At 43.0% G+C, this 24,673-nt stretch overlaps 1 protein-coding gene across 2 annotated transcripts in view; it reads right to left on the bottom strand.

Moving 5' to 3' along the window:
- GPM6B (glycoprotein M6B) overlaps nucleotides 1–20,909 on the bottom strand; it is a 348,837-nt gene extending 327,928 nt beyond the window's left edge. Inside the window, exon 1 of one of the 2 annotated variants that reach the window (XM_078657852.1) lies at nucleotides 20,767–20,909. In XM_078657852.1, coding sequence (XP_078513978.1) covers nucleotides 20,767–20,770 — 4 coding nt within the window. In that variant the 5' untranslated portion in view covers nucleotides 20,771–20,909. The remainder of the gene's footprint in view (nucleotides 1–20,766) is intronic. The other variant, XM_078657854.1, reaches the window with a different exon arrangement.
- Between the last annotated feature and the right edge of the window lie 3,764 nt (nucleotides 20,910–24,673).

Genomic DNA, 24,673 nt, shown 5'->3' with positions numbered 1-24,673 from the left:
TACTTCCCAAAAAACACAGATTGTGGTGCGCTCAAGCAAAGCATTTTTACAGGTGTTTGTCTTCATGTCCCAATAGCATTGTGGGAGATAAAGTCCTTGCACCTTTCATTTAATTTAACAATAAAATACTGGTCGATTTTCAGCGAGGTAATTGCCTTTCATTTAAAAGTTCAATTTTCGCTTAGTAGGTAGCATGCACCTTTCTCTAGTTTATGTTAAATCAACTAAGACACAAACTGTGTCTGAAATACTCAAAATGTCTTTTAAAAGGTGCTGGCTTCAGTAGCACAGAGAAAGCCAGTTACATAAAGCACAACTCCCAAATAGCCATTCTTTTTTCAATCAGAGAACAAATAACACTCATCAACTTCAAAATCCTTCTTCTAGTCCAAAAGAATATGCCAAAAGTTCACTATCACTTTAGTAGGTTAAGGACTATGAAAAGTCTTGTAATGTTTATATTTCAAAAAACATTTTTAGGGAGGGAAGTTGAATACAGGTAAGAAGAATTATTGCAGGATCTAATTGACCTCTATGGGATCAGTAGCGGCTCCTGGAGGGAGTGCTGCGGGGAGGTGAGGCAGGGGAGGGACAGGGTGGGGTGTATTAAACTCTGGATTAAGGCAGAACGGAGTTCAGTAACTGAATAAATAAATAAAACGAATTACATTGCGTGCGCTGCAACCCCAAACCGGCGATGCAGAGCGCAATGTAATTCGTTTTAAGAATTTATTTAGTTACTGAACTCCGTTCGGCCTTAATCCAGAGTTTACTACCCCCCACCCTACCCCTACCCCTACCCCTACCCCTACCCTGCCCCTCCCCCGCAACACTGCCTCCAGGAGCTGCTACTGCATGGCATGAACTACTGGTACGCCAGTGAGCATCGCAATAAAATTGTCACTTCTAACCCATCTAAAACCAAACCCTTCATGCCCCAAGGCTCTCACACTATTTTCTCAAGGCTGATAAATGGTCCATTACAACACTAACATCATTGTATTGGTTATGATAACTTATATTACAGGAAACCTGCATTCTACTGTTACAGAAAAAGGGATAAGAACCTGCCTATCCCAGAGTTCAAGAGTATTGTTTATTTGCAATCAAGGTTAAGTAACCAGTGTGTTGTCACTTACAAAACAACTTATTTTACGGTACAGCCCACTCAAACATAATCAATGCACCAGTGGTCGTTTTAATAGCCACATTCTTAAAATTAATGCCACAAAAATAACATACAGTTGAATGATGTGCAGAAGGAAAAATATGTTTTTGTGGAAGGTGAACAGAGTGAGCGAGTGTGGTTCCTCTTTCAAACAAGTGAGAGTCCCATAGAACAGTAGTTTGTATGGGTCTTGTAATAAGAAAAGGCTGCGGTTCTTAACCTTTTGACATTGGTGGACCTCCACTAGATCACTACTGGAAGCAAGAGACCACTGCCTAAGCAAGTTCCGTCATTTGAAACTCAGAACAATACACAAAAATAGAGAAACAACTACACATTAAACAAATACCCACATTTTGATATATTTATTTCACTAACAAACAAATTGTGAAAAATCAAAAAGTTTTTTTTTTTATATAATGGGAAGGATGGAGCTTTTCAAACTGCTATTTTATTTGTAAAAGTGGAAGCAATATACTAGACTCTACCTTATCATTTTGTCTTTTTAGCTCCTAATGCATGCTTTCAATTTTATCTGCACGTCAGTGTGGCTTCAGGTGAGGATACCAGTCACCCATACTTCTGTTGTACATGTGCTGCTCCCAGAATCAGGACAGGGATACCAACTTAATATATATTGCTTCCCTTTTTTAATTTCTTCACATTTACAGTGTTACAACACTTTCAATTTTGTTTTTTATGTGTATGTATTTTATTAATATGCTAATAATTTCTAAATACTCTAGTAGGCATTGCGGACTCCCATTTAAGACCCACTGATAGAAGGAACTCTTCCCAGAATATATATTTGTTAATATGCAATACATTCATTAGCATACCAGAAATACCTACTAAATAGATGTAATGTGTGACTCAAGATAGAAAAGTTGATTTTAACAATGCTTGCCTTTTGTACACTGTAAACCGGCCATATGTAATGCGCGTTAAATCCTGCAGTCTCAAGGGTCCCAGGAACTATTGCACTCTGCGGTCTTTCACTCAACCAAAGGCCCATGGGTGACTTGCAAAAACATCTGGTACACACATGATCTGGGCATCTTTCCGGCTCCATGGCAAGAACTCAAAATGCTAAAGCATGCGTTAATCTTGGAAAAATGGACCCTGCTGGCAACAGGATGTGAACACAAACATTACGCGAGCACTGCTATTCTGTTACAGCTCTTCAGACTCCAGGACTGAGTAGCATGTAGCAAAAGTCAAACAGCTGTCGTATTACACAATACATTCATATGGTCTTACCTTCGGCACCCCGCCTCCCACCACAACTTTTGTCACAACGACAGGTATTTGCATTGATGTGTGTTAGTGTATAGAAACAGAATACAAAGCATTGCTTTTAATAAGAATTCAGGAGTGAGGGGCTCTTGCAGAAATTGTATGTATTTATGACATACCAGTGAAATCAATCAGGGCAACAAAAACGTTTTTTAAAAAGTAATGTACTTAACAGGCACATTTATTACTGTAGTAGAAGACGACCAATCCCATGCTTCTACCATAACACAATTTACGTAACTTGAGAATTCACTTCTTACTGTCTCACATACTCCACACTAGTTTTGATTTTCAGAGTGAAAACAAACCAATGCCCATTTAATTAGATTTTTAGCTCACTGCATGGCTTACCCATGGGGGAGGAGAATCATCACACTTGTGTGAAACGGGCATTTGTCCTGGGACCATGCCAAGGGAGACAACCTACAGAAGGAAGTGCCGAGCAGGAGCTACCTCCATTAAGGCATGCACTTAGAAGATTTGATCGAGCTAGGGATTCAACTTAATCTTCTTTCAATAAGTTATTTTATGTTCTATAGATACCTGGGTTTAACCCTAACCTCCTTCCACGCCCATTTACCTCGAACCCCCCACACCACATCCCCTAGCCCGCCCCTCACCAACAACTTGGCACCAGCATGAAGCAGCAGACCTATGCGCCATTCTGCGGAGTGGCGGGTCGGGGCAGAGCAGTGCCTAACTGGTAAAATAACGAGTGCCAGTGCCCAAAGCACTGCTCAAAGGCCTGCAACTGACAATATTAGCTGCGTAGTCCTGAATCCACCTCATGCCTGTTTAATGAACCACCAGACTCTCTCAGCCCCTATATCTCACTCTTGCAGATTCCTGCTTTCTCCATTTTTAAGTTTTTCTGTCTCTCTTCCTCCTTCTTTCCCGTTTGTGTGTTTTTCTCCTTTTTTGCTTTGAGAAACGTCCGAACAGGAAAAAATAAGTGCTGGTGGTACCTACTGGAAACCAGCAGCTCAAATTAAGCACCGGGGCAGATATGTTTGTGTTCAGAGGTCACTCACAGTTCTGATGTAATCAGCCAAAGACTAGCCTGTGAACACAAGAGAGACTTCATGTTGCTTATTTTACACACAATCAGCACCAAGAGTGCCACATTTGGCTCTATCTAGGGTGCTACCCACACAGACTAGTCCAGCATGGCCCTTCCCCATACTAAACAATGGCAATAAAAGGCATTTTACATTTCACATGCACTTATTTTTTTTTTCCAGGGTTTCCAGAAAAAGTGTTGGTGAAAATATAGAAAACAGGTACTTTCCGTGGCCGGCTGGAGGGATCCGTGAGAAACATCTAAGGGCCCTATCTGGAGCTTGGGCGTCAAACCCACAAAGCCCTGCAAGCTTCCTCACCCCAATTTTCCTGTACCACTCCTCATGCCCCCACCCACAAGTCTTTCTCCCTGCCCTTCACCCCCACACCACTCTGCCCACCCACACATCTCTGTTCTTAAATCGAAACCGACTCAGCCCAAGGCATCTTACTTCCACATATACCCCAGCATCCATGATGCCCACTCTCTGCAATGAGGACCAGAGCCCCACCTTCTTTCTCCTATCTCGACCCGACTCAAGGGCACTGCCCACATTGATTTAATACAGCTTCCCTCACATCAATAGCGGACAGTGTATGTGAGACTGCTCAATGCCCTACTCACGGTCTCCAAGTTCTTTATTCCTGGCCCATGTTGTACGACTTGAACCACGACTTAATAGGTGGTTTATGTAACTTCCTTACTCCCTAAATTGAGTGGGCTTGTTCTGACCTCAGTCCAGCTCTTCAGATGATCGTACCGCTCGCAAATTCCTATGGGGCTGTACTGTTTCTTTCTACCTCAAACGTTTTAATAAAGAATTGAGTTACAAGGAATCCCAAACCCCAACTCACCAGGCAACATCACCCAAACACCCAGGCACCTGACACACAAGCCCCTGGTGTAGCCTTCCGCTCTCCAAGCACCCAACTCCTTGAGCACGGGACCCTTCCCTCTGCACCCAAAGACTACATACTTGCCATCTACTTGAGGTAAATCCAGCATTATTTGCTTTCCACAGATGCACAGCACTTTTACTTCTTCATATTTGGGGCCCGTTCTTAACCATTTTAAAATGTCTTTAGTACTTGTCAATTTTTTTCAGTAATACACGATCCTTGTGATTGATTATATGTGCATGTGCGTACGTTAACTCATATACACGGTTTGTTTGTTTGGCTTCAGCCTTTACAAAAAAGTTGGTAAATGCCAAATTGAAAATACTTAAAAAAAAAAAAAAAAAGGAAAAAAACACTATTCTAAATCCACTTATAATTCTGAAAGTTGCATGTTTACAAGTTTACAAGTGAAACAAAAAGAAAAGAAAATAGCTACTTCGAGAAATATGCACATTATACAACTGAGCAGTCGATGGGCATTTCAAAGAACTTTATAGCAAAAGAGTGGTAATTATGTCTGACACTCCGAGATAAGCAAATGCACCTTTAAAGAAGTTTTAAAAATTGCCTCCATGACATGAAGTTGTCGGCAGATTTCAAGAATGTACTATCTCAACGATGCAGCAGGACCCCAGCAGACGAATATATGACGGAACGGGCAATACCTTTACAATGAAAATGTAAGTATATCTCAGGTAAGTGAAACATATATATTTTTTTCACTGAAAAAACAAAAGGTTACTGGGACGTTCTAGTAAGGCTCAGATTTCACTCATACAAAACCAATGAGCTAACTATAACTTATGCCCCTGAAATACACTGCTATGGACCTCATATTACATCCCTCAGAACAATCAGTGACACTACTGATGACATCTCAAATGACATCATCCAGAAAACCACTCACACACCCACCAACACCCTGTACAGACTCTCAAACACCCACACCACACCACACACATACCCACTCAAAGACCCATACAAATAATCACACACCCACTCATCCATACATCACTCACACACCAATACAGTCACTCACACAGCCACACAGTCCCCTGTACAGTAACGGACACACCCACTCACTTGCTCATACAGCCACTCAATTCAATTCAAAATATCTTTATTCGATTGTTGTGTGCAATCATAAAAGTACAAGTAAATTACAGATATACAAGTTAAAAAGAGAATATATAAAAATACAGTAATTCATTGGATTCACAAAGACAATTACATTTTTAAAGTGCAGTTACAGTTATAAAAGCATTTGTAAAGTGCAGTTATGAAATCATACGTTTCCTAATGATCATCACATTCCTTAGGTACAAAGCTGTTGTCGCTACAGATACATGATTGTCTAACATTTGCATGCTAATCATCGCCGCACGGCAATGACGAAATCCTCAAACTCTTAAGAATGGCAATAGGACAATTTTCCTCATTTCATGATATAGTTTACAAAATAAAAATACATGAATGGTACTCTGGGGAGAGACATTATCACAGGGACAACATAGTAGATCATGCGTCCAGTTGTTAATCGTAGGGAAGCTAACCAATCTGTGGAGGATATTGAATCTGAAGCGTGAAAGTAAAAAAACGCTCATAATTGTTATTTACATAAATTAAATAGGGCTGAATCTTAAAAGTTGCTAAAACCAATTGGTGCTGCTGGACAGAAGGTTTTAAAGTCTCCACAGCAACCCGATGAGATTCTAAGAGGGCTAAACACTCCTTTTTTAAATCTTTTCGTGAGATTTCTGAAATATCCAAGGGGTTCGTGAAGTATTCCTCTCTCCCAATATCTTTCAGAAAGTTAAAAACATACTTCAGCCAAGATATTTTGGTAGCACCTTCCAATTTCAAAATGTCTGTTAGAACAGCTCTGTTTAAGTGTGTTGCCTCTTGAGTCCAGCGTCTGTGCCATAACAGAACTGGCTCTACTTTAATCAGATCTGAGATGTAACAGAGGCCCAGTTCAGAATGGCAGTTAAAATTGGAGGAGCTTTTGGGGAGTGCCAATATATATTTTAAAAAGGAATTTTCAGGAACCTGAATTGGTAATGAGTTTGCAAAACCCCAGACCCCACTACCGTAGGTAGCACCTGCTACACATTTGGCTTTATATATTTTTATCAATTCTACAGGGGGTCTGGTCCCTAATTTACTAGAAAAGATTTTAAGAGCAGCGGTTGATCTAGTAAGCTCAAGTTTTTTCGCAGAGACAGCTTGAGACCATATCTCGTTTTGGGCAAAAAGTATCCCCAAGTAAGAAAAATGTTTTGCGAATTCGAGCTTCTGTCCCGCTATAAAAGTTGGCCTCTTAGATTTAATTTGTCTGCCACAATACATAGTGAAAGTCTTTGAAGTATTGACTTTCAGGCCTAACTCATTCATGAAGCGGGAAAAGCTGTCAACCACCCGCTGTAAACCCACTTGCGTACATGACATGAGCACAGCGTGGTCAGCGTACAAAAGTGCTGGTATTGGGCGACCACCTACAAATGGGGGATCCAAACTGTCTTTGCACAAGGCTTCTTCCAATCCATTTATGTACAAATTAAAAAGGAAAGGGGCCAGGACACAGCCCTGTCTGACCCCACTCCTGATTGGTATTTGGTCTGTGCACTCTCCCTTAAGGCCATAGCGAACGCGGGCCGACGCGTTACTGTAAAAACGTTTAAGATAATAAATAATATTTAGATCAACCCCTAATTTTTCCAATATCATCCACAGTTTAGAGTGCACCACACAATCAAACGCGGTCGAGAGATCCACGAAGGCCAGAAACAAGTTACCTTGTTTAGCCCTCGTGTATTTCCCGACCAGCATCATCAAATTCAGTCCCTGTTCTACCGTCCCCAGGCCGGAACGAAACCCATACTGGAGATCGGACAGGACGGAGTTTGCATCCGCCCAGTCCAAAAGACGGTCCAGAATGACTCTACCCGCTATTTTAGTAAAGGAATCCAGTAAGGAAATGGGCCTATAGCAGGCTGGGTCCTGTCTATTTCCTTTTTTATAAATCGGTACAATGACCGATTCCACCCAGGTGGGGAGGAAGTCAGTAGCACAACTGGCATTAAGCACCTGGACCAGAAGGGGCGCCCACAGAGATGGAATACTTTTAAATAGATCTATGGGAACCCCGTCTGGGCCAGGTGCCTTAGAGCCCTTACTTCATACAGCCACTCACATACCAACTTACTCAACCATACAGCCACTCACACATCCACGAACCACTTACATACACATTCACACATCCATACAAGCACCCACACCCACTCACTCACCTATACATCCACTCGCAGACACTTTGTAAAACACCCACTCAAACAGCCTCTCAGTTACCTATACACCACTTACACACCAAGTCACTCACCCACAGAGCCATTCACATACCGAGTCAGTCACCCATACAGGCACTCACACAACCACTCACCTACCAACAGAGACACTCATGCAGCCACTCATTCACCAATACAGCCATTCGTATACAGCCACTCACACACCAACTCACTAATACAGCCACTCACACACCCACTCATTCACCAATACAGTCACTCATTCACCCATACAGCTACTCACACACCCACTTATTCACCCATACAGCCACTTACACAACATATGTTATAAATAGTATCACTTATTAGACTGACAGAAAGAATAGTAATTTAACTTATGCAGTAGCTTAGTATATATCTTTACGTCTCAGAAACGTTAACAAAATACTTACAGTGATGTCACTGACCATGTCATGAGTGATGTAATATGTGAGATCATAAGCAGTGTATTGCGAGCAGTAACTATAACTGTTGAATTTCATTGGTTTTGTACGAGTGAAATCTTAGCCTGACTATAAGGTTCCTGTAACCTTCGTTTTTTTCAGTGAATTTCTAAGTATTTTTTATATTCTATTTCCTTACTATAACATCCCTGTAACCATTGTTTTTTTCCAGTGAAATTCTAAGTTTAAAAAAAATTATATTTCGTAACTATACCGTCCCTGTAATATTTCTTTTTTCCAGTGAATATCCACATCTTTTTAAATGTTATTTCCTAACTATAACAAATCCTCTAACCTTTGGATTTTTTTACTGAATTGTTAAGGTTTTTCAAATGTTATTTCCGAACTATGATCTTTGAGAGTGGGTGTGTGAGTGGCTGTATAGGTTGGTGAGTGGGTGGGGGTGTGGCTGTATGGGTCTGTGAGTGGGTGTATGTGTCTGTGAGCAGATTTGTGAGTGTCTGACTGACTGACTGGTTCTATGAGTAGATGTGAGAGAGGCAGAATGGGTGTGTGATTGGTTGTCTGAGAGTCTGTATGGGTGTATCAGTATCTGTGTGAGGGACTGCGCTAGAACAAAATCACACTTGCCCCTTTATCCAACAAGACTCCACAGCTTTGCACAAAATGTCTACCCAACTGGAGTACTTTCTACTGGTTAATTAGTAAGTGGTACATGGTTGGAAAAATAACTACTGCATAGTATACACTACAGCTGCGTAATGGACCATGAGGAAACTTCTCCAGTGACCTGGAGTGTGTTTTGGCAATGTGATTGTTTCTCATGCGTCTTTATCCAGAAATCTGTGATAACATGAATCCTTCTATAGAGCAGATAACGTGACTACAAAGAGCTAAATCTCCACCAAACAAAGATCCTTCTTCTTAACTATATGAAGTAAGTAATTCTTTGTTTGGTGGAGATAACCTCATATTCTTCAAAAACAACAGGTGATGGACAGAATGCAGAACAATGTCATACATTCACCCCAGTACAGAGATCTGGGCCTAAATCCATCGTTTTTTTGCTCACCATGCCATTCCAGTTTGGACCCAGCCATATGCAAATCAGTCTTGACCCTGTGCCCCATGGGAACAGTCCAGCCCGAACTGCCAAGCCAGGTCCTCCTTGGACTGGAAACAAGCATCCAAGCACCGGTTTCGGGCTTTCAGCCCTCATCAGCCTGGATAGCTTGATTCCAGTGGCATGGAGAGCACAGGACTCACGTTTGAGCATACCCGACCCACTCGGGGTGACAAATGCAAAAACAACAGGTGATGGACAGAATGCAGAACAATGTCATACATTCGCCCCAGTACAGAGATCCGGGCCTAAATCCATTGTTTTTTTGCTCACCATGCCATTCCAGTTTGGACCCAGCCATATGCAAATCAGTCTTGACCCTGTGCCCCATGGGAACAGTCCAGCCCGAACTGCCAAGCCAGGTCCTCCCTGGACTGGAAACAAGCATCCAAGGACCGGTTTCGGGCTTTCAGCCCTCATCAGCCTGGATAGCTTGATTCCAGTGGCATGGAGAGCACGGGACTCACGTCTGAGCATACCCGTCCCACTCGGGGTGACAAATGCAAAAACAACAGGTGATGGACAGAATGCAGAACAATGTCATTGTTGTTTTTGCATTTGTCCCCCCGAGTGGAATGGGTATGCTCAGACGTGAGTCCCATGCTCTCCACACCACTGGAGTCAAGCTATCCAGGCTGATGAAGGCTGATAGCCAGAAACCGGTCCTTGGATGCTTGATTCCGGTCCAGGAAAGACATGGCTTGGCAGTTCGGGCTGGACTGTTCCCATGAGGCACAGGGTCAAGGCTGATTTGCATATGGCCATGTCTGACCTGGGGTGGTGTGGAGTGCAATAAAACGATGGATTTAGGCCCAGATCTCTGTACTGGGGTGAATGTATGACATTGTTCTGCATTCTGTCCATCAATTGTTGTTTTTGCATTTGTCACCCCGAGTGGGATGGGTATGCTCAGACGTGAGTCCCATGCTCTCCACACCACTGGAGTCAAGCTATCCAGGCTGATAGCCAGAAACCGGTCCTTGGATGCTCGATTCCGGTCCAGGAAAGACATGGCTTGGCAGTTCGGGCTGGACTGTTCCCATGAGGCACAGGGTCAAGGCTGATTTGCATATGGCCATGTCTGACCTGGGGTGGTGTGGAGTGAAAAAAAACGATGGATTTAGGCCCAGATCTCTGTACTGGGGTGAATGTATGACATTGTTCTGCATTCTGTCCATCAATTGTTGTTTTCTCATATTCTTCGGCATTAAGAACGAGTCACTAAAATAGTTGGGGAAACGCGCTGGGAGCCTTTTGGTAAGCTGCCCTCATCCTGTCGAAAGCAATACAAGCAAACAGCGGTTCCTGTGGAATAGTATAGTCATATATAGATGCAGAAGTGCGTAATCGCGATACAAGGGTTTGCGGTGATGTCAGAAAGAAAAAACACATACACCAATGGTTTTGTTGACATATGTATGTATTACTCAAATAATAAACTGAAATAGGCAGTTATGCATAGTGTCCCAAGTGAAACATGAACCTAAAAAATACGTGACAACTTGTGACAAGGTTTCAAGGATTCTTTCTACAGAAAGCGACCATTTCTGAATTTAAACAAAAATGCACAGCAACTGTATACAATCGTAAGTGCTGAATCAGTGGTTTACTTTCGACGGCATTTCGACACTTTATAGAATGTAGAGTCTCATCAGGACCTATAATTATAGGGACATCTGGACTTTCAATTGCTCAGCTGAGTGAGGGGAGTGGGCCAACCGTGGGTATGGTGATATAGGAAAAGTACTCACAGGGAGACCCAGCTGGGTTCCCTGGTGAGGGTGTTGGCTGGCAATCAAAGAATAAAACAGCTCTGATGATGGTGATATACCTCGGCGGGTATGAGCCGGAATCAGTATAGGAACTCAAAGTGTGGCTTGTAGTCTACTGGCGATATGGAAATGCGAGTAGATCCGCAGCAAGTAGTCCGCATCAAGTCAAGTCAAGGAAAGCTTTATTCGATTCTTAATATACCAATCATAAAAGCACATACGATAAAAACAAATAAAAATGTCATTATAAGCTTAACAGATTTTGATATAATTACACATAAAAAAATTGATCCAGCACCATCAGGGGAGGTAATGCCCACAATTTACACCTCAAATACCATACTTTTCCTCAGCTGGATCGCCTTTTTTAAAAACGTGGCCATCCTCCACGCAGTGTGTTCATCTATCAGAAGCTGCAGTCAAATAAAAGCTGGCCGACATTGCCTTACGCCCAAATGTTTTAAAAGTGGAAGTAAATAGACTTTCCTCAACCCTACAAAAAATTTACAGAATAGGACTAGGTGGATCATAGACTGTTCAGAGTGCTTGTCACATGGGCAGGGTATCAGAGTTTGTGACCAGTCATTAATAGTTGGAATTGACTATAATCTATGTATGACTCCCAATCTAAATCTTGTTAAAAGTGTCCTATCAAATATTCCTGGGACATATAGCAAGTAGGGCTCCATCCCCATACATGTAAGCATTAATTGATGCTGACTAACGGTAGGTTTTAGCACTTCTTCTGCCAGTCGTATTGAACTCAATAATTGAAGACCCTCTAACTTTCCTGTCTTTCTCGATACTGACAGTATAGTAACGGGGTCCACAAAGTATACCGGATACCCTAGGACTTTCATAAAATTACATATATATTTAATCCAAGGGATCTTGGCGGCCCCATCCAAGCTCTTGCTATCATTTAAAATCTCTCTATTCAACTTGGTCTGCTCCTTAGTCTAAATCCTATACCATAATCACTGGTTCCAATTTGATGAGGACTGAAATAAAAAGGAGACCAAGCTCCTCATGGCATTTGTAGGAGGGCGTGGATGGTGGGCTGACAAAATATAACGCAAAAAAGAATTCTCCACCAGCTGTAGTGGGTTGGTATTAGCAAAACCCCAGACATCTGCCCCATACATTGTAGCTGTGATACACTTTGCTTTGTATATTTGCAAAAGCTCCAGTGGCAGCTTCCTCCCTAGTTTCTTAGCAAAGGGTACTAGTGCTGTTGTCGTTCTAGTATGGGTACAAATTGTGAGGATACAACCCAGGTCGGTTAGTTTTGGGGCCCACCCCGTTATAACTTACCATTGTCGTTCTAGTAAACACCAGCCTTTTTGCGTTTAACATCTGAGACCAGGTGTCTTTTTGATTTACTAGAAAGCCAAGATAAGTAAAATTCTTGGTGATGGCTAACTTGTTTCCATCCAGAAAAGTTTCCCTCACCCTCTGGATCCCTTTACCACATCTCATGATAAATGTCTTAGAGACATTAATGCTTAACATTAAGTCCTTCATAAAATCATTAAATGTATCCAAGGCCTTTTGCAAGCCATTTTGCGTGTGCACCATTAGAACTGAGTCGTCCGCGTAAAGAAGGGTTGGGATTGGTCGCCCACCAGCTTCAGGGAAATCTTGACCTTGATTAAGCAGTACTTTGCCAAGGCCATTTGTATACAATCTAAAAATAAAGGGGCCAGGACACAACCCTGCCTGACCCTTCTTCTGATGGGTAAGGATCTAGTACGTTCCCCACCCTGTCCATAACTGCCACTGGCTGAAGCTCCTCTATATAAACACTGCAGGAAGATTAGAATATATGGATCCACCTCCATATCTGCTAAGATCACCCACAGTCTCTCGTGCCTTACCGAATCAAAGGCTCTGGTAAGGTCAATGAACGCCAGGTACAAACAACCTTTTTTTGCTCGTATATACCTATAAAAATAGATAGATTAAGGCTTTGCTCTATGGTGCCTAGCCCTTCTCGGAGGCCATACTGCAAGTCAGAAATTGTCTGTTTTTCGTCCACCCAATCAGTCCTCATCACTTATGGGCTTTTGCAAAGATCCCTTGATAGGGATAGAATTCCATGGGAACGCGACAGTGCTACGTGCGGTCAGCAAGACCGCATCCGTCTGCTTGCTGTAGGTCAATGACCAAAGGCGGGAAGACCATTGCATACTACTAAGGTGAATGGGGCGGGCCAAATAGACAGAGCTTCAGGTGATTTTGCACATTTGTTTGTCATAATCATTTCAAAGGAGAACCATGGACTCTGCTCTCACCAGGTTAGGACAAGAAAGAATCCACTTCTCTTAGTCACTACAGATCAGCTCCAGTAGATCAACAATGTATTCACCTCTACGAAGCATTTAAGATCATCTTTCAATGTGGAACTGCCGAGAAAACACACTTGCTTTGCCTTGGTCAAGCCAGGAGGTCAGGATAATTTGTCCTTTTTAGAAATGGAGCTTCAATTGGGGCACCAGCTATATTTATATAGGTATGTGCTTCCTGCCAAAACTTAATGGGTGCGTGGCCTCCCCTCTCCGGGCCGATTTGGTTCCCAGGGATCCCATCCCCGGGGCCCAGCAACGTCTACCCCGGTGCCCTGGCCCCACCCAGGGGACCCAGTGTGCTTTGATTGGGACCGTGGGGTGAGCCTTAATGTCCCCATGGTCCCAGCAGGCTCCCCACCTCCTGGGGGAGCCAGCACTGCTCCTGCGGGTAGGGAGCTGTTAAATCTGTATCTCCATGCATGCGGGAGCAATCTTTCATCTTTTTCCCTTCCCGCATGACAGCAGGCAGGGAAACAGATGAAAACTTCGCTCCCAGCAAGCGGGAGCAGTTTGACAGTTCCTGTTTGCTGGGAGCGGAGTTAGTGCTTGCTCTTGCTTGATGCGAGCTGTCACAGCTCACACCAAGCAAAAGCAAACATCTATCTCCCCAGGGAGGGCACTCTGGGAGATAATAGAGCCGACCGTGGTAGGTGGTACTCCCCAGGACCATTAATGGCTCCCGAAGGGGGCACCTGGGGAGATAGCATGGGATGGCCCCAGGGCTGTATATGGCCTTGGGAGTCTGAAAGGAGTAGCTGTTAAAGTACCATTTTGGAGAGAAAGTGCAAATGAAGTATGCCTAGTGTGGGACTGTACTACTGAGCAGTTTACGGTTTTAACACTAGTGATATTAGTAAGCAGCAGTTTTAAGACAAGCGATATGATAAAACGAGCTCGGTTTGGTAAATACTTGAACATCATTTTTAATAATAATCTCTTACATGATGGGATGATTGAACATATGCCTATCTGGAAGACCACGCAGAGTAAACCTTGTTAACTGCGCACTATACATTATTCATAGTAGTAATTATTCTATTTTAAATTGTCTGTAATTATGTATATTTTATTCATTCTATTGCTGTTGTATTTATTGTAACAAACTTTATTAATTGAACCAATAAACTCATCCATTTATACTGAGAAGTTAATGTGTGATATATGAGAAACATTTTATAAAACATTTGACGGATCTTAATTGAATTTTTTTAAAAGGTGAATCTGAACTTACATTTCCATACTCTGAGAACTTGGACCCTACTTTCGCAAGTTCAGATCTACTGGCAGGTAATAGGTGGGTTTATGTGTTTTTCCACTCCAACTTGCAAAGCTACTCCGATTTGCTTCGTTAGCCCTTCAAGCAGGCACTGTCTAGCTTTAGCTAAAGAAATGTTGCCAACAAGGGAACACAGTCACTGCACCACCCGAAGGGATCCCAAATTTGACACGTAATGATCACTGCCCACCTCAAGTGACCTGCTGCCAATTGCTTACACTATAGACATTTTATAACATAAAAATGAGATCACACAACAACCTATACAGAAAGGTGCGCACAATCACTAAGTTAAGCATCACAGTTCAAAGACAGTGGGAATTATCAAACCGACCGGGGACTGAACAGTGTCTGGAGAGAACGCGGATGACTACAGATAAGGACCTTAACACGGGGCCTGGGATCATATCCGAAATTGGCATTACGGAATATGCGTTCTATGTGAAATACGAAGTCTTGATGATGTTCATTTTGGACTAAACTTCAGCTGGATGTTGTGTTATTTTTCTATTGAAAACATTGGATTTTTTAAATAAAATAACAAATTGGAAATACACAAGGACTCTCTAAGGCCTATTTTTTGAACTGTGATGCTAAAAATAACTATTACAAAGCATTTTGCTTGTGAAAAACTTAGTGATTGTGTGCTCCTTCCTGTATAGGTTGTTGTGTGATTTTTAGTGGCCCAGTGGCGGTGAGACCACACGAAGTTGAGCAAAGTGGGAGGAGATTTACAAATTACCCAGATTGCACACCTGTGCGCACGTTCTTTAGCCCTCATCGCTGGGACATTTTTTTGACACATTAAAATGAGAGGCAACCAAAAATTTCCAAATAATAACAGCCAAATCTTTTGCCGAGATGTAAGGAAAGAAACCAGGCGAGTTAGTTTTGGCTTGAAAATGTTCTTCTTAATTCTTTTCTACTTCACACAGCCAACGCGTTTCACTTAAACATAGGTTTCTTCAGGGCTGTGCTTATAGACTGTAGATGTTTCAAAAGAATGGCAGACCCAAAGTACCCTTGTAGGCTTGGGCAATAAATCAAATCAAAGTAAAAGTGTCTACAAGGGATTTCACTAGCAATCCAACATAATTTTAACAAATTCACAATAATTTAGAGTCAGTTAGAAAAATCAGACTCAAAGGTGTCCTACTAGACAACCAAAAGCAATGCAATTACAATGGCACAGAAAAAAGAAGAGAGAAAGAAACACACAGCACACAGAAAGTCCTAGTTGTGGAAATTGAATTTATCTGATTTGACATATACTTAACACGTTGAGAAGGGTACAATTTAGACACAGTTAATATCAGCAGATACAGTTATGACAGATGTACAAATAAATTTGGGCATACAATTCATAACCAAACGTCAGCTCCAATGAATCACTAAGCAAATATTATCACAATAATAAATAAATATTGCTTGAGAAAGAAAACTTTTTCGTGGAGTTGATGGAACCGTCGACGTTTCGGTCTATGTAGCTTCAGTCCATAAGACCACCCTCAGGACAATTAGCTTTATGCAGGATATATGAACTTCTATATTGGACACAGGGGAGCACTAGTTAGACCTGCTCCGATGCACCACGGCCGAATTCTTAGCTGTACGTGTTTCTACTTTAACAAATAAATCGAAGGGTTTTTTGTACCTTCGAAGAACATAGGAAGACCGGTTGTTGGCTTCACTCCTCTGCACATGTTCGCTCAATCTAACAAGTGACCTGTTTGCTGGTTGTTCATAGCGTCACTTTGATTCAAGGTCTAACTAGTGCTCCCCTGTGTCCAATATAGAAGGTCATATATCCTGCATAAAGCTAATTGTCCTGAGGATGGTCTTATGGACTGAAGCTACATAGACCGAAACGTCGACAGTTACGTCAACTCTACGAAAAAGTTTTCTTTCTTAAGCAATATTTATTTAGTATTGTGATAATATTTGCTTAGTGATTCATTGGAACTGACGTTGGGTTATGAATTGTATGCCCAAATTTATTTGTACATCTCTGTCATAACTGTATCTGCTGATATTAACTGTGTCTAAATTGTACCCTTCTCAGCGTTTTAAGTATATGTCAAAATCAGATCAATTCAATTTCCACAACTAGGACTTTCCGTGTGCTTCTTTCTCTCTTCTTCTTCTTTCTGTGCCATTGTAATTACATTGCTTTTGGTTGTCTAGTATGACACCTTTGAGTCTGATTTTTCTAACTGACTCTAACTTATTGTGAATTTGTTAAAATTATGTTGGATTGCTAGTAAAATCCCTTGTAGACACTTACTTTGATTTGATTTTATAGACTGTAGAGTCAGCTCTGAAAGGGAGATTCTACTACTTACAGGTCTGATGCTTTCCAAGGTGCATGTGTGCCAATCAGAAACAAAAATGTGTACCAAGAGAAACGCAAACAGTAAGCACTAAGACTGCAACCTGGCTGAGAAGTACTGTTCTAACCCACCACCAGGCACGGTCTTCTTTACCTTATGAAGTAAGCTAGAATAAACATCCTACAACGCAATGCCCATACGACTGGCTAAAGCTCCGTTGAATGTGGGGATTAAATATCTTGCAACATTAGATTTCAATGCAGCCAGACATTTGACATAATTCTGGTCTTCTTTACAACTAGGGATGTATAACCAAACATGCAAATATATTGTTTGAATCTGACTAGTGAATTTATTATTGAATGCTTACTAACTGGTCTCCCTCAAGTACTACTAAAATGTGTAAGAAAGGCGTGAGAGTGTCCATCTGTGGTTATAACACCTATTTCCAAGAAGGACACAACTGTGACAAAAGGCATTCACCAATGCCTAAGAAACCAACTACCTTCATAACCAACAAATTAAGGACATCGGAGTGTGCCACGCATATCTTGGGGAGACTGTAAAAATGCAACTGGATCAGGTCAGTACAGAACTTCACACAATCTGATGGAAACACACACTGCGTGGGGGGCTGTTGATCACCTATTATGAAAAAGTGGGGGTGGGGTCTCTAAAAGGGGCACGGCTTAAGAAGCATAACTAGGAATACTTTCCAAGAGGTGTGGCTTATATAACTAAGGGTGTGGCTTAAATCATGCAAACTAAAATCCTGTCCTTCCCATTGCATATAACCTATCTAGTATATTATAGGTATCACTTTATTCGAATTGAACAATGCAAATTATAAATGTACGTAAAAACATACAATTCATTATGACTTGAGGAGACATGTTCAGTTTAGACCGCAGATAAAACATTGCATCTCAAAGACTCGAATTCAAAACTCCAGATTAAAAAAAAACAAATAAAAATAAATAAAAACATACATTTGGAGTGGGTAAAAATTGCAAATATATATTAAGGCTGGCCGCACTTGACTGAGATTCATCAACAAAAGCGGCTGAATAAAATTATGTCTCAATATGGTATATTTAAAACAAAAAAATGACATGCAGAGTATAAGTGATGAGGCTAGGTCACATGTGCATAGAGGGAGCTCAGAAATCGTGTGCTATCCTAACCTAAGCGGAGGGAACAAAGTCAATCTAAAATAGGTCAAACGTTTCTAAGATGACAAGGCATATCTAAGGTCAGATAAAATTCTATGTTACTTGTTATTTTGACCATATATAATGGGTCAGTAAACTCTTAGTCAGAACAAAGGCTTCACTATCCACAAGCCCATTGGGGAAAAAAATATGTTTGACTCACAGAATGTCTGCTTTGTTCATACAGTCTGGGTAGAAAAAATGTCAGGTCTACCAAGATCAGTCAAAGTGCACATAATATAACGCAACCAAGGTATATGGTTCCAGCATTCCAGACACATGTAATCCCTTAAAATGTAGAAAGTGACGATTTTGTGCACCATATTTAGGTATTGTGTAAATTGGCTGCATTGCCTCCAAGAGAGGGGCATTTGTTGTTCTTCTTCTCCTGCTGCCACACACCCAATGCCAAAGTTGGTTTCTTCGCCAACAATCTCAAGCAGACCTCTGATGATAGAAGGCCATGATGGGAAGTCAACAGAAGGACTCCTGATCCTCGTTAGGAAGATAAGATAACTGTTGGTAAGGAGCAGCTATGCTATGGTACTGAGATGCACTTCTTTATTTCTAAAGGCACAGTCATTTCTCCAGACGGCATGGATACTTCAAATTGGTGAATAGGTAAATATAAGTCTCTAAGATTTGAGACGGCTCTGCAAAGATCTCAATCGCCCAAAGTAGATATCAGAAGTTCGCCCAACACATGCCTTGTCTTTGCACCTTTGTTGTTACCATCATGAACAGTGGAGCATAGATACTACTATGCAACGAAAAAAACAGGACTGGGGGAACTTCTCACACACAAGAAAAAACTATTTGAAATCTGTTGGGGCTGATCCCTCCAGTGCTGCTTACTGGAAATGGAAACCTGCATGGCTCAACAAAACTACATGGTTTAATTTCATAATAAAATATGTTTGCCACTAAATCCTGAAATATCACACCCATGGACCTTTCACTAATTTAGGCTCTCAAATGTTCGAAATCCATGCCCAAGTACCTCATCCTCCAGGTTTTTACTGTATACTGTAGGATTTGTAGTCATGCTAGTACCTTACAAAATTAGCACTGAAAGTCCCAGAATACCAAAAAGACCTTAATTGGATGCCCTATTCACAAATGGAACTGTGAAACTTGACACGTCTGACTAAGAGATCTGAGTTGCTGTAAACACCTTCCAACATTATACTCCTAAGCACTGGACTAACCAATGGTTGAACCTCACTTTTCACAATGCTCAAGCAGGACTGAATGGGCTGGACAAAGGAGAACCTGGTATACAGTTGCACAAACACGCTCAGCCTATAAGGACCTGGGAGCCATCTGAGGAAGCGATACAGTGGTTATACGAGTGATTTGCTGTTGCAGAAAAGTGAATTGTATGAAAGCATTAAAAAGGGGCGAGGCTCTGTCCAAACTTCCCAGGCGTGAAGGGGGGGGTGCTTGCATGTTTTAAAATGAGATGGCACTGACGTGTTTTCCGGGAAGACTTCTCGTTCCTTCTCTGTTCTAGGCTAGAACATTTTAAGAGGCGGGCATCGCAAGCCTGGAGGTTGCTCAGGTAGCATTACAACTCAGAGGTGCGTGCAAGAGTGGAGGTTCCAAAAAAGCCAACGCGTCCAGCCAAGTTAGTTAACAGTAGTGCTGTACATCGGAATTGCTGTCCGTACTGAGGACCGACACTTCTTTAAAGTGAAAGCGAGAGTACCTTGCTTTTTAGCTCTGCTGCAATACTTTAATGGAAGAGTACCGGCAGTTTTCAGGGGCAAACAGGCACTCTCTTCCAGCACTTTTGTATTTCCATTTAAAGCACTGGTTAAAAGGTCAGAGTTCCAGCCAGATCACTAAACTCAAAACGCGTGACTCTCAATCTGGACAGTCTACTTAAAATGGGGGAAGTCTGTTCTTCAGAGAGACTCATAAAGTTTGGCATCTCCTTTTGGAACTTTTTATGGAATCTCGCCCCGAGAAGGATGGGCGTTCCAACACATGTCGAAATAATTGTTCTACTCCCACTCATTTTCACTCTGGAAAATAAGACATGATTTTCCAGCTTGATGCTCATCGACAGCGCATTCTATATTGAAATAGGTTTAGTGGTTCTGCTGCTCCCTGCACTCCACTCCTTTTCAACCCGACTCTCCCAGTACAAAGTAAACAGAAGGAAGTGTCTCGGTGGGGTTCAAATCACCGCCAGCGAAGAAGGGGCACTGACGCTCTCCTAGCGTTCAAGTGTGCGACCTCCCCGTTTCCTACCCTGCACCTTGACCCCGGGCTATTCGCGGCTCTCTGATCCGCTGGGATTACCGGGGCTAATGCTGCACACCTGTGGCTTTATCTCCTGCCGCGCGCGAACACCCGCAGAGCTTCCGTTGCACCTCGTTGCAGAGCACCCTGTCAAAGGAGGGCTCTTTGCAAAGTTTTTGGCACTTTCGGATCTTGCCTGGTATCGACTGCCTCGCACGCCCCTTCTACCCAACGCTGTCTCTATCCGGGGCAAAACTGCAACAGGGGCACAATACTCTTATCTGCGCTTACCCATGTCTGGCCTTTTGAGTGCGCGGACTCCGGTGCCGGTCCCTGGTGTTCTGCGGAGCTTGTTTCGGTCGTAGGAGTGCAAGAAAGACGCTGGAGTCCCGGACGGTGCAAGCAACTCTCACGCCTCAGCTCTCCCTTCAGACATCAGCCGCTTGCTGGGGAGGCTGCTGAGGGGAGTGTGACGTCACCGCCCCGCGCGCCTAGGCGGGGGAGGCTTCCCTGGCCGGCCCCGCGACGTACTCAGCCGGCAGACTTTACCTCCGCGCAAGTTTCTCTTTGGGAAACAAACATAAACCTGTCAAATTCAATGTGCTTCCTTGACAGTCGGAATGTTTGGTAACGTTGCACCCGCCGTGCCAATTCCACCCGTTCTTTTCTCTTCACGTCAACTACTGTCACATAATCTATTTTTTTCGAACTCCGTTAAGTGTGAATACGAGGAGCGCGTTTTTTACGGCCACCCAAGTTTATGCCCGGATCACAAATAATTGTTGCTCAATTGCTGCTGAGGAAGTTTGCACAACCTTCCGGGATCCCACTCCTTAGTGTGTTTGAGGGGAAGCATATTTTAATGTGCTTTTAATCTGAGCAGTTTAATCATCCTTTTCAAGTGTCCCTGTAGTATCATGTGGTCTAATGTTATGTTTCCCACTTATTCTGCATTAGCTGCAAGTGGTTGCAATGCACAGGAGCAGAAAATGTAGTGCAATAGCACACACAGGTTGTGAGGTGTCAAGTAAAATGAAAACCCCTCCCAGGCATGCGAGTTCACAGCTTTCCCTCTAGCCATGCACCATCCCCCCTTCTAATCATTCAGGGGGCAACATTTTATGGTGCATAACGGCCGCAGTTTATTTCAAAACATGGATCATACATTTTGCAACTTACTGCTTGGTCATTCAAGACCCATGTGTGTGTGTTACAGCTCCACATATCAGTCGAAACATTGTTCCAATGGCTTTATCTCCATTCTGTCTGACAGCAAAGACCATGCGCGATGGCCCCTATTGCAGGTGTCTCGGGAGTTTGCAAGTTCTAGGCTTACCTTGCTACCGACCTTGTGGGCAGCCGTCAGACCCAGCCCGATCTGCAAGTGGCGTTCCACTTCCCTGGACCCTTGCTGACCACTCGCCTGCCCCCCATGTCCCTGCCGTTTGGCATCCCAAGGACAATGTCTGAGCAGCTCATCTATTCTGGCTGTCATTGTGCGCTGTCACCTGCTCCCTCGTGTCCCTGTCGTGAGGCATCCCAAGGACATTGTTTGAGCAGCTCTTCTACCCATGTTACTCTTTTCCTTGGGTCTCTTTCTGTACTGCCGCCCCCTTGCCCTTCTCCACTATCCTTCTGGCTGCGACACCGTATTCTTTTGGTGTGGGGGGTGGATTCCAAGGTGATGAGGTGATGGTCAGCAGTAGCCAAGAGGGGGCCCATGCCTTCTTTTGAACTCCTTGGTCCCCACAACCTCTTTCCTCTAATGGGCGGTTCGTAATTTCAAAAGGTGTGCCCAATCATCACACATCCTTTTTGCAGAATTTTACCCATGGTGGGTGCTTCCAGTGTTCCCGCCGCCGGTAGTGGTTTCTTGCGGGACCCTATCTGGTCTGGATTGCCTCCCTGGCCTGCATAGCTACCCCCTGATGTACACTTTTTTGACAAACCAAGTGTCACTTAAAGACCAATATGATGCCCATCATGTCAGGGCTTTTGCGTTTTCTATGGTTGAAGTGTGGTGCAAAGGTGGGTGGTAGCTGCTATGTTGGGATTTATTTTATTTATTTATTTTAAGGGTTTTGTAACGCGCTCTGTTACTCGGAAGTATCCTGGCGCGGTAGGCAGAGGATAAGGCGTGCAGAGGGGGAGAGAGGAAGCTAAAAGGCTACTTTAAACAGATGAGTTTTAAGGTTTTTCTTAAAGATGGCAACATTCTGGGAAGAGCGGAGCGAAAGAGGAAGGGTGGTCCAAGCTCTAGCCGCCAGAACAGATATAGACTGACCTCCCAGCCTGGCATATCTAAATCTGGGGTTGACCATCCTGCATTGGTTAGCAGATCGCAAGGCACGGTTAGGGAAGTACAGGGAAAAGCGTTCTCTTAAATATTGAGGCCCAAGCTCATGGGTGGCCCTAAAGGAGAGAACAAGAGCCTTAAACAGAATACGTTGCATCACTGGGAGCCAATGCAGGCTATGCAGGTGGGGGCGGATGCTCGACCTCCTAGGGATGTTGAACAGGAGTCTAGCGACCGCGTTCTGCACCACCTGCAGCCTTTTGATCAAATAGGCAGGTATGCCAATGAACAACGCATTCGCATAATCTAACCTGGAGAGAATGAGCGCCCGCGATACTGTCTCTCTAGCATCTCTCGGGAGCAAAGGGAAGAATCTTTTCAGGGTTTTTAGGGTGCCAAAGCAGACACCAGTAAGTCTTCTGATATGGTCTTCAAATTTGAGATTATCCCCAAATCAGACTCCCAAATTCCTAGCCGGGCCACCCATGGATTTTGGACAGGGGATAATCACGAGGCCAGAGAAGGGTACTAAAATGATCTGGAAAGGCTCCGTAGAAGAGGACCTCCGATTTTTCCTCATTACATTTAAGCTGTGCTTGGGCCAGCCAACGAAAGACTGAGGTAAGACAGTCCTGCACAACCGAGGTATCCAAATTATCGTCTGGCCAGGTGAACAAAAGTTGGGTGTCGTCGACGTAGGCTATAATTTTTGCCCCAAAAAACTCTGCAAGATAGATCAGGGGAGTCAAATACAAATTAAAAAGCAGGGGGCTCAATGTAGACCCAATTCAATACATAATTAATGGGATCCAATACATAATTAAAGTTGATGCTTAATATCCAAGGTGAAAGAGACGATTTCTAAAATGTGGTAGATAGCTTGTACACATAGTAGGCTTGCACAGTACTGGGGGCTTAAATACGTCCTACCAGCACCATGATACCAAATTATTTGACACAGTCAAATACAAGAACCTTATGATCTACCTAGAATGCAGGATAGGACTCTCTGGTACCATGTTAACATGGTTCTCCTTATTCTCACACAGCAGATCTCAAAGAGTTATGGTCAACCATGCTGTATCCATCCAGATGCCAGTCACAATTGGGGTCCCTCAAGGCTCTTCCCTCTCCCCACCCAGCCTGTTCAACCTGCTAATGGAACCCTTGACTGAAACCCTCAAACTCTAACATCTCAGACCACATGTATGCTGAAGATACTCCACTCTACCTGAAAATCGCCTCTCCAGGCGACATCTGCATCCTCAACACCCTGAGGACAAAAAACTCAACACTGGCTGACTCCAAACCTCCTCAATCTGCAAGCCTTAAAAACTGAATTCCTCTTAATCTCTCCACCCAACAACACTCCTAACATCAAAGATGGGTTCACCCATCTAACAGCTTTGAATTCTACCCAACTCATCATAATTTTATCAAAAGCTCTAGGAATAATCCTAGACAATCACCTTTCTATGCAGAATCACATCAGCACTGCCACCAGAGGTGCCAACCACTAACTGCCCTCACTAAGGAAGTTAAAACCTTTCATTCCAACAGTAAATCTCAAGACAGTGGATCAGGCGGTAGTGATTTCTAAGCTAGATTACAGTAGTGCTACCTTAGTGGGACTATCAAAACCAAAACTGGCGCTTTTGAAGGCAACCTTTACCATGTCGCCTCGACTCATCACAGACTCAAAAAACAACAATAAAGCGATCACATCACCCCAGACCTCGAAGCTCTGAATTTGCTACCCTATGAGGCAAAGACCAATCTAAAAATTCCTTGCTTGACTCATAAAGCTCTTCACAACAACACTCCAAGGTACCTGGCCAAGAAACTCGTCCTAACTGCTGAGAATAGAACTTTAAGAAGCACAGGCTCCCTTCTATTGCAGCT

This window comes from Lissotriton helveticus, chromosome 8 (genome assembly GCF_964261635.1).
Source record: "Lissotriton helveticus chromosome 8, aLisHel1.1, whole genome shotgun sequence".
Classification (NCBI taxonomy): domain Eukaryota; kingdom Metazoa; phylum Chordata; class Amphibia; order Caudata; family Salamandridae; genus Lissotriton; species Lissotriton helveticus.
This window is presented reverse-complemented; position numbering and strand designations above follow the sequence as displayed.